The sequence below is a fragment of the Berghia stephanieae genome, chromosome 1 (genome assembly GCF_034508935.2).
Source record: "Berghia stephanieae isolate SIO BIC M18660-M18661 chromosome 1, UCSD_Bste_1.3, whole genome shotgun sequence".
Taxonomy (NCBI): domain Eukaryota; kingdom Metazoa; phylum Mollusca; class Gastropoda; order Nudibranchia; family Aeolidiidae; genus Berghia; species Berghia stephanieae.
In genome coordinates this window covers 17,517,014-17,528,594 of record NC_088360.1, presented here as the reverse complement: position 1 = coordinate 17,528,594, position 11,581 = coordinate 17,517,014, and the positions used below count along the sequence as shown (strand labels likewise).

General features: G+C 35.6%; 1 protein-coding gene across 1 annotated transcript in view; it reads right to left on the bottom strand.

Moving 5' to 3' along the window:
- Nucleotides 1–545: 545 nt before the first annotated feature.
- Nucleotides 546–11,581, bottom strand: part of LOC144969291 (sodium-influx-stimulating peptide-like) — a 71,592-nt gene continuing 60,556 nt past the window's right edge. The window contains exons 2-3 of the mRNA XM_078908404.1: nt 5,710–5,892; nt 546–2,192 (exon numbers count right to left, since the gene is read on the bottom strand). Of these exons, the coding sequence (XP_078764530.1) occupies nt 2,052–2,192; nt 5,710–5,892 (324 nt within the window). The 3' untranslated portion in view covers nt 546–2,051. The remainder of the gene's footprint in view (nt 2,193–5,709; nt 5,893–11,581) is intronic.

The window sequence follows — 11,581 nt, the reverse complement described above, 5'->3', positions numbered from 1 at the left end:
ATAAATGATGTTGACGATGTAGATCTTTTATACGAGAAATTTTGTATAAATAAAATAACTAAAATATAAATGACCAGTATCATCCACTAGACCATCAATTATTGTCAGAAAGAATGGTCGCCCTTTCTCTATTTCAACGAAACAGAGAGAAACCCAAATCTTTCTGCCGTCCAGTATTAGGCTTTATAACAACAAGCAATAATCATTATATAATTATTTCCATTTTACTTTTTAAAATATAAATATAATTATTAATTTATTTGTTTGCAATCTTTTCAATTTTCAATTTATAGTGACAGTTTTAACTATTTACAGTGTTGAAATATTCATATTATAAGCGCAGCTCTGGTTATAGAGCTGCTCCTTTTTTATATATAACATCTATTCCATTGTATTTTATCTTATGTGTAAATTATAACACGTCTGTACAAAAATTCCTTTTGGGATGCAATAAAGTATTATTATTATTATTATTATTCTCTCTCTCTAGCGTTCCTCCCTCCCTCCCCCCTCTCTCTCTCTCTCTCTCTCTCTCTCTCTCTCTCTCTCTCTCTCTCTCTCTCTCCACTCCCTTCTCACTCTCGCATACATATGCCAAAAACATACATATTATATTATCCTGCAAATCTCTTATATAGGACTAAACATTACGCTACTATTTTCACAGACAATACCCAAAATGAATGAAGCCATTAAAATGACTGACTTAATAAGCTCTACTTGGCCCTTACTTTGTCTCTTTAACTGCAGCAATTGACCAGTTAACTGTCGTACTCGAGAAAACTCGACCTTCAAATATCGATCTATTTAAAAGACCCTCATCTTGGAAAAAAACTCTCGAACCTGAGACTTCCTGAAGTCCCAGGTTGCAGAGTTTTTTGGGGTTTTTTTTTTTGCCAAGATGAAGGTCATTTAAAATCGGTATGAAAGATTTTCTGGCCACATTTTTCAATAATGAGTTTTTCCAGGATACGCTTTTTAAATGGTGAAAGCAATAATTTACAATAAATGATGATAACGATAGTATTCTTAATATAAATTTTATCACTTTAAATTTTAAATGAGACCAAAAAGAGATCACGCTGTCAACTTTTATCTCCACGAATACGCTTCAGATGTAGTTAACTCACTCAATCCTAGAGACTTTTGCTACTTTTCAAAATTGGCAAAAATGTATTAAAAATGAGCATGTACATAGATAGTTTTATTCAACTACCATTAACGTGCAAAAACTAAAAACATTAGTTTTGATACGCCTATAATTTGTCTAAGAAAAATGTAATAAATAGACATGGGGTAAAGGTAACCGGGGTAAGCTACGGATATAGTCGGTGTTAGGGTTGAGTGAGTTAAGGCATTGCTCTCTTTTTATCCTTATTAGCTAGGCAACTATGCGCATATGTTTCGTTTTCCTTTTTAATTACTGCATTCATGGGTTTTTTTTCTCCATCTCTATGCAACGTTATGATAAGATATCGATTACTGGCCATTACTCTATATAATGTTATACCAACTTAATAACTAAGTTTTGTGCATTTTTATCATTGGTCCCAGAAGTCCCAAAAATCACAAGAATGCATCATTTAATACAGCCAAGCCCTGATATATCGACAACTTACGGAAACGTCGATGTACAGTGCAGCACTTATTCTGAAGAAAAAAACCACGTATTAAACATTTTGACCAAAAAAAAAATTGTTCTTTAAATTTCGATAGGTTAAAATTACCCTTATCTTGTCAAATTCGTTGAAACATGTGACTTCAAGGCTTGAGGTCCCAGGTTTGAATGTTTTTGCCAAGATGAGGGTCATTTAAATCGATCGATATTTATTTGAAGGACGAATTGAGCAAATGTTTAAATACCAAATTTTTTTCCCCAGGCTACGGCAGTCAACAATTTAAAGTTCATCCACGTCATCGACATTACATATGGAAGGTTAACACGACTAAAATTGGACGCTCTCAGAGGGTGTCAGTATAACAGAAACAGACTGTACTCCTTGTGATGATGTGTCGCTAATTATTAATTCTGTGTGATTGGCCACTGCCGCCTAAGCCCACAACCCTCCTCTCTTGGGAGGCTCAATGAATCGTTCCTCACAGTACTGTCTCATTTCCAAATCTAGTAATTCTCGTCCACGACAGCAAGACCCGTAAATAGCGTCGAATTCTTCTTCGTGGGATTTTCCACACTGCAATTAGACACAGAGAAAGAAAGATAAAGACTCATGAAATATGAATATTTGGGGTAAACATAAATAATATCAGATACCATTTATCTAACGCATTTCAATGTGCTACACAATGCATCCTTCTATTTCCCAATAGGCTACTCGTAATGAAATTTCTAGTTCATACGGTATGAGTCGTCTGCTAAGCTTCTATTTTTTTACTTGCTTTCTTACAATATCTATTATCAACATAAAGCCAGGTACCCATTCAGAACTGAGTCGCGTGGGATACTGGAAAGTGTTTTACCTATGAACATCATGTGGAGCGAGAATTTGCGATTAATGTCACCCACCTGGCCATTTGCCTTTCTCAAAATCGCTTGATTTTGTAGTGACGCGAGTACAATTGGCTAGATTAGGTCGTCGAGTCTACACTGAATTGTACACGTAGGTTCCATGCCATAGATTTATTATTTCAAGATGTTCAACGACTGTATGGTACGTGCATAATTGAAGATCACAAATAAATTCGTCCTCTTCTGCTGAGAGGGAAACAGTCGAATGTATAGTTATAGTTTTGGGAGATGATATTTTTTCCTTGTAAATCATCTCTCTGTTATGTACTGTTACTCTTTTCATTTTAACATATGATTTGTAAACATTTGAGTGTATTCCTCTTAGTGGGGACCTGTGCTTGTGTCTGGATGAGACTTTTAGGTGATCACAAACTAAGTACTTTGACGGTGTGCTCTTGGAATCGACATCTATTCCCTATTTGGACAAATTCCCCTTTGTCTCACCTTTTCTTTTGTGCTTTAATTGTAATTCTAGAACTTTTTACTATCCCATTTTCTTCCTTTTTACTGGCACTTATATGACCTTAATGTGTTGCAAGTGCAGTAAAACCCTTAAAAACAAAAACAAAAAATAGTCAATATAGTTGCGGAAAGTGAAATAAATTGCTTCTTTCTCTTCTTATTTGCACGTACAATAGAGAAGAAAAGCGTGATGTTAAAAAACTGGTTCCTATTTCATTGGAAGTGTAAAACCACTCTTTCGGTGGGGAACTGAATACATACCATGAGTAAATTATGATCTTCTGGTTTCAAAGTGATGGTATCTTATTTTCTAATCTGAATATTATTATGATGGTCGCCAATAAAGAACATCCATTCTCGCTCAGTTACTTCCCGTAACCCAGCTACTGAAATAGTTATGCCACTTTTGTGTAACAAATTCATTATTAGCACTCCGAAGGACTGGTTACATACACTATGATACACACTCCCAATAATAATTATTATGTCAAAAGAAGTTTTCATTGAACATTGAAAACGTAATAAGTGGAGAGAAAAAATTGAGCTTTTATATAGCGCAATATCCACTAAACGTGCAGGGGGTCCTGACCAACAGCAACACTTAACATGGACATAAAGCCTGTTAGGCGATATTACAATTTTTCGGACGCCCAGGTACTCATTTTACACATGAGTACGGTGAGAGAATGTGAGTAAAGAGTCTTTTCCAAGGACTATGGAGGAATATGGATTTTTATAGATTAATGGTATATTTTATGATTGATAATTTATTTTTAACCGTTCTGTTTTCTCTATAAAATTCTTGAGCATCTACCTGAGGCTTTATACATTGGCCACTGAAAGTGCTCTAAGCGCTTTATAAGGGGTCCCTAGCCATATGCAACACTTATCATGTATGACAAGACATGGCGTCTGTGAGGCTCCATTTTATTTTTATGTTTTGTTTTCCAATGGAGATAATGCTGTTAACACAAAGGTACTCATTTTACTCGTGAGTTGAGTGTGAGAATTTGAGTAAAGAGCTATTTTCAAGGACTCAAATGTGCGCTGCCCAGGAGTGGGACTCGTACTGGGGACCTGCCAGTTGAAAGACGAGTTTCATACCACTTGACCACAAAGATTTTTTTTAATGACTGTATGCATCTAAACAAACAAGCAAATGAATTGTGTAGTAAGAAAAAAAATAAAATGATTATTGACAGAAACTTAATGTTCCTTGTTTATTTATTTATTGATTTGCTTTATTATTTATTTATTTATTTATTCATTCATTTATTTATATATTTACTTTTTTTTATCTATTTATTTTTCGATTCGCCTATTATTATTATTATTATTATTATTATTATTATTATTATTATTATTATTATTATTATTATTATTATTATTATTATTATTATTATTATTATTATTATTTTATTATTATTATTATTATTATTAATGTTATTATTATTATTATTTATTATTATTATTATTATTATTATTATTATTATTATTATATTATCATATTATTATTATTACTATTATTATCATTATTATTATTATTATTATTATTATTATTATTATTATTATTATTATTATTATATTATTATCATTATTATTATTATTATTATTATTATATTAATTATTATTATTATTATTATTATTATTATTATTATTATTATTATTATTATTATTATTATTATTATTATTACTATTATTATCTGTGTGCCTTGTTTTATAATTGATTTTACAAACCTTATTTGTTTATTGGAAATTCTATATTATTAATTTATGAGTTTTACAGGGAAGAAAAATTCGTGACATCAAACCCTCCACTCCCTTTGTTCCTAAACTCTGCGAGTGTTTATGCGTAACCATCGTTAACTTATAGCCTGCCACTGAAACCCAAAAAGACTGGCAGTGTGACGTCATTATTTGATTTTTTGCACCGCCTAGTGAGCTGTCGTTAGTAGTGCTCATGGAAACAATTGGTTGAACTATTGAATACAACTCACGATTTGTTTTCTTTTGTGGCCAAAGACTGGCATTTGACGTCGTCATTTTTAGGTCAGTGTCAGGCTATAAGTTAATGATGGCTACGGTGTTTGTAACCTATCCTTCAGAGAACTAAAGGTAGCATAACTGTTTTAGTAGAAGGGTACACGGGCAGATTCTTAGAACGTAAAATAGTGAGGATGGATGATCTTTATTGACGACAAGCATACATTTAGAATAGCAAATATTATGCCACCACTCTGACACCAGAAGATAAATTACACAAGTTATGTATTCAGTCCCTAGGAAGAGTGGTTATACACTTCCAATAACATAGGAACCAGATCTTTTAGATCACATTTTCTTTCCTTCTGCCTAATAATAAACTTTTGAACATTGTTCCATCATCTCTTTTATATTATATCGATTACTAATGCGGCTATGTGGTCTAGTGGTATGACCCTCGCTTTCGGGTCGGAAGGTCCTGGGTTCGAGCCTCGCGCTCGCGCATAGTTGAGTCCTTGGAAAAGGCTCTTTACTCACATTCTCTCACCGTACTCAGATGTAAAATTAGTACCTGGCCGTTAACAGCGTTGTCTCTGTCCGAAAAATTGTAATATCGCCTAACAGGCGTCATGTACCGTCCTACATGTTAAATGTTGCTGGTGACCAGGGACCCCTTGTAAAGCGCTTTGAGCACATTTAGTGGATATTGCGCTATATAAAAGCTCAATAATGCTTACCTGATAACACATCAAGGCAACGAGCTGCCTCGTTTCACATTGTGTCAATGGTTGTCTTTTGTCGAGGAGGAACTTCAAAGTGGGTGTGTAGTATTTGGGAGGGTGTGCCACGGCTACAGACACGCATAGAACTACAACTAACAGGCATGTGTACAATCTTTGGACAAACGTAGAAGACTGCATCTGTAAGAGGAAAATGAGAAAAGGAAAAATGACGTTCTCGTTAGTACCTTTAAAAGTTTGTTGAAAATAGTGAAAGTTTGCAATTTGGACAAGATAGTGTGAATCGATACAAAGTTTGTTATTTAGATAAAATTGACACACGAGCCCATCGCGAGCCAATGGGAGCGATCTATATTCATGTTTTCGTCCAACCAAGTCATCAATCACGTGATTTGTTGCTGTCCAACGATTGGACATTTCTGAACACGCTGCTTTGTTTATGAAAGTTGTAAACATACACATGTGTCAAGCTGAACACAATGACCAATCGTAATGTTAGATAGTTCAAAATCTGTGAACACTTTTCACTATGTAGGTCAATGTGACCAATGACCTAGAGCACATGGAAATGTAATATAGATCATGCCCATTGGATGTCGTAAAATTCAGTGACTCCTTTTTCATATTTAGAAAAAATTCTTGGTACTTCTAACTTCCGATTGATTCATAAACTACTTAGATTATAATATGACACAGACCAAGAAGTTATATCTAACAGCGTTTCTATCAGCCAATGAAATGGTCGCCCGGTTTGTTTGTTTGTTTTTTGCTTTCGTTGAATATTGTATAGAAAAGTAAACACTTTCTTTTTATTCTGAGGGATGCAACAACAAGCCCATTGGCTGACTAGATACAGTCGACAATCAATGGATCGTGGACATTTGTAAAGGCTGTGGTCACTTGAACACATTTTGCAGCTCGTAATCCATTGACATGATCGAATAATGACAATTAAATATTGTAAATTGTTGCAATTGACAATGATAGAAATTCACTTTTGATCACGAATAGTGTATATTGTTGCAGTTGATAGTGATGGAAATTCAGTTTTGAACACAAAAAATGAAAATGTAGAGATCTAGTTGCAATTCAAGACATTGAAAGTTCATTTTTAAACATGAAAAAAAGGGGAAAAAAGTATGGTTGAAATTCATAATGACAGAAATTCAATTGTCAACCTAAAATCAATGACGAGGCTTGGTATTACTGATACTGGACTTGTTTCAAACTGGGAATGCCGAAATTGATTTGAAAACAAATTATAACTAAGTGACCCATATAATCGTATATTATGAGCTGGATGTTTGATATAATATATCGAAAACCGATACATTCTCTTTTATCCGAATAATGAGAATGGAAGTTAATTTTTTTTCTATGATTTGATATGCTTCTCCCTTTTTAATATTGTTATCTCAAAGACTATGTAATGGAAATATACAAGGTATTGTTACTTATGTTTAAGGGCATTTAAGAAAGACTTGGTCCATTTTAAACACCTATTACCGATTTGATATATATATATATATGATTGGACATAATACAGAAACAATTATAATACACAATTTGAGTAATATGTTTACAAGGAGGTAAATAGAAAATGGACGTGATTAAGTCGGGGTTTTAATTGTGTGTGTGTGTGTGTGTGTGTGTGTGTGTGTGTGTGTGTGATAGTAATGGTAATGGTAATGGTAGTAGTAGTAGAATTTTAAAGCACCTATCGCCTGACCCTCGTGGCAGTTTTACAATAAGTAATATTATATTATTCAATATTAATACACGATATCGACACACACATACACACATACACACAAACACACACACACACACACACACACACGCTTATGTGTGTGAGAGCGACAATAAGAGAGAGAGAGAGAGAGAGAGAGAGAGAGAGAGAGAGAGAGTTTGTGAGTGTGTGTGTGTGTGTGTGTGTGCGTGTATGTATGTATGTATGTAAGTGTGTATGTGTGTGTGTGTGTGTGTGTGCGGGCGCACGCGTTCGTTTGTCTTTGTTTCTATTTTACTCCACTAAAATAGTTGGAGAGTGATACATGTCTATATGTAAATATACAAATTATGTTTGACAGTTCCCTTATGAAATCTTGTCGTGTGTTGACATCCGGTGACAGTTTGGAAATAGGCAAACTGTTTATTTATTTGTTGTTGTTGATTTGTGTAATGAGGTGTCCATGGACTTTATATAGAGGAACCAAGGGCCTGACTCTAATGGCTAGTATGCGCTTGGCTAAGAAGCTCACAACATTGCCATCCGGAAGTATAACGGACCAACACACAAACTATGTGTAACCTTGAACGTCTATAGTCTAGATTATACAGTTAAGTGAGAATTACTCATAAACGCGGATGGCAAAAAAAAAAAACAATAAAAAAAAAAATTAAAACAAAACTTCATATTCTTATAGAAGGCATGCATTCTAATCTAGGTGCACCTATTTGCAGGCCTAATAGCTGAACTCAATTATGGGCTGAGTTTGCCGCGCTGAAGACCGGTCCGGACCGCGGTCCGACGGTCTTTTAGCTGTGAACCGAAGACCGGTCCCAGAGGGGAAGATCGGCGGCGGTCCTCACTTCTTATCACCTTTCAACTAGTGCGGGGCGGTCCTTGCAAGGACCACGGTCCTACGGTCTCGCGCCATAGCCTACTACTTCCCCAGCGATTCGTTGCTTCGGTTGCCTATCTTCCACCAATCACCACCCATCCCACTTAATTAATCGCACCCACCCCCCTTTGCCATACACTAAACGACACAGACGACCATACAGGCAGACGACCACCAACCTCCACTTCCCAAACCGCCCTTTCGTGTGTGAGATGGGGGGAACAGGAGGCGCACGCCTTGGACGATTCCATTATACGGGGTAAATTTCAAAATTTACTACACCATAATGATCGCAATGACAATGATCTATGGTGAAGGCATGACCCCTCTTCTCTAATGGGTTATTGTTTGAAATGTATGTGACTACAAAAGATGTGTGTGTTTGTGTGTGTGTGTGTGTGTGTGTGTGTGTGTGTGTGTGTCGAACCTAGCAAGTAGCAAATCCGATTTTTTGTTTTCTTTTGTCCATCTCTTGTCACCACGCCTTTCTATCGCAGTGTTGTCATTTAAAATAATACAATAATATTAAAATTTCGTTTGGTGTTTTTACTAATCAAATAATATGAGTTTCATTAGTTTCTTCCTTCCAAAAAACCCAGTTATAACGTCTGAATTTTAAAAAGTCCAATAGAATATTTGGGGACCCCGATAGCTCAGTTGATAGAGCACTCTCTTTATACGCAAAGGGCCAGAGATCGATCCCGGGTGCAGTCGATTTTTTTCTGAATCCCTGTCTACTCAGCAATGAATGGGTAGCTGAGTTTGTTAGATCTGGCGAAAAGTCACCATCGACCCCTCTTATCACCTCATCCACCCCCTCTTATTATAACTTCACGTCTCTCTCTTACTCTTCAATGCTCGCTGCCCTCTAAGTGTGTGTGTGTGTGGGGGGGGGAAGGGGGGGGGGTAGGAGTTGCGTGTGTGTATCAACGCCACGAGCAACTCGATCAACGCCTTGGGCGATGCCATTATCTCCGTTAATGGGGATAAATTTCAAATTTTATTAAATTATCGAACTAACAAGGAAGTACGGTGAGCAAATAAAGAAGGCATCACCCCTCTTCTCTAATTAGGTTACAATTTGAAATGAGTGTGACTACTCCGTGTGTTTTACTCCTGTAGGCCACGGTTTTCATCGTGTAGCGGTCTTTAACGGTTCAAGAATGAACGATCCCACGCTCTCAAAGGTCAAACCGGTTCGAATTTCCAACAGTCTCTCAGGAATGTTCAATGTCGAAAAGGACCGGTCCTAGAGGACCGGTCCTTGCGGTCTTCATTTCCCAAGGACCGTATGACCGTGGTCCTTAAGCTTGCCAAGGACCGCCCCGCACTAGTTAACATTGTTGTAATGGACTATATTGTGAGTATTTACATTACAACAATAGGCCTATAGCAATATGGGTTATCAGACCTGCAATTATCCCTGATCGTATAGAAACTTAATCGACTCTTTGGTGACAGCACAGGACAGTGGCGGAATGGCGGTCGTTTCGTGAACAGTAGGTGATGGACTCGACATTCACCCACAGATCTGCTGCACCGAGGCCAAATACTGGATATCTCAGTCGCTCGTCCATTAATCAGTTAACCGCTATACTCTACAGAGGGGAAGCCCCAGGCTTGAGAATTTTGCAAAGATGAGAGTAAATTAAATCTTTCGATAATTGAAAGATGAGATTTGTGGCCAAATTTTTAAATACGTATTTGTTTGTTTTTTTTCTTCAAGGTACGGCAATTAAATGGTTCAAACGGACTTGAAAAGCAACTTTCTCCACGAATATCACAAAATGAATTTCATTTTTCATCTTAATTTCTAAAAAAGTGTTTTTTCTTTTTAGATACAAAATATTAAATTTCCATAAACCGTGTCCCTTCTGTTGTATGTAAAAGAGATGTTATGACATTTCGACTACAATAACAATAGGTCTTTAGGGCTGGTATATTTTGATAAGTATAGCATAATACGAGCTTTTAAAAATGTTATAAACCGCTAAGCACTTATAAAAGCGTTGCAGTTGGTATGTGGGCAGATGCCGTCCCAAAGGAAATTACATGATGACAGCGTTTGACAAGGCAATTTTATTTCCGACGGAAGGAACTCTTCAATAATCTACATATTATGATATAGGATTATTCAACATAAAAGTCAACGAACACTACGGCACAAATGAAAACAATAATTCGCTTGAACAAAATAAAACAAACAACAAAAGGCTGAGTCTATTTCAAAGAGTTCCGTTCAAAAAATTCCGATGTATTCAAAAATGCACCATTTTGACAATCTCAATTTTCTTCGTCTACTTCATTGGGTCACGACATGTAACTGTTTTCCTTATTATTAAGGTCGAAAGTCAAAACACAAATGACAAGTGGTATTTACGGCACGTCGTCGGTACTTTAGGATTTAAGGTGTGGACACGAATGGCGTAGTAAATTGCCCATTATAATCATAACGTGGATGACGTCATAACAAAGTATGTCGTAATATGATTTAAAATCGTTTATTCCTTTACATTGTTTGTCGTCGATAAAATTATACAGAACCGATTCTTCAATTTAATGATAATAATGATTATAAAGGCAAAGACAATAATTGAAATAATAATGATATAAACAGAAATAATAATAATAATAATAATAAGAAGAAGAAGAAGAAGAAGAAGAAGAAGAAGAAGAAGAAGAAGAAGAAGAAGAAGAAGAAGAAGAAGAAGAAGAAGAAGAAGAAGAAGAAGAAGAAGAAGAAGAAGAAGAAGAAGAATATTAACAATAATAATAAAAATAATTTATATAGTGCTTTACAAAGCAAATACACAAACAAATACACATACACACACACGCACGCACACATACACGCACATCCTCTTCCTCTCCCCTCTCTCTCTCTCTCTCTCTCTCTCTCTCTCTCTCTCTCTCTCACACTCTCACTCTCTTTCTCTCTTACACACACACCCACAAACACACACATACTCACATACACACGCACACACACAGACCAAGACAAACTAAACATAACATCAATTATATATTTTGTATTTGATGATAAATCAAAATAGTTAAGAAGACGTTATGAGGTAAAATAATCATACGACACGTCAAATCAAATTAATATAAACAAAACTTGAGCTCAATGTCATAATAATTTGATGTGGTGGGAGTTGAAGTTGAGGAAAAATAGCAGTCATGCTCTCCAAAGGAGTGGAATTGAGTTTTCAATAATCCACATCTTTCAAAATGTTTTCATATTT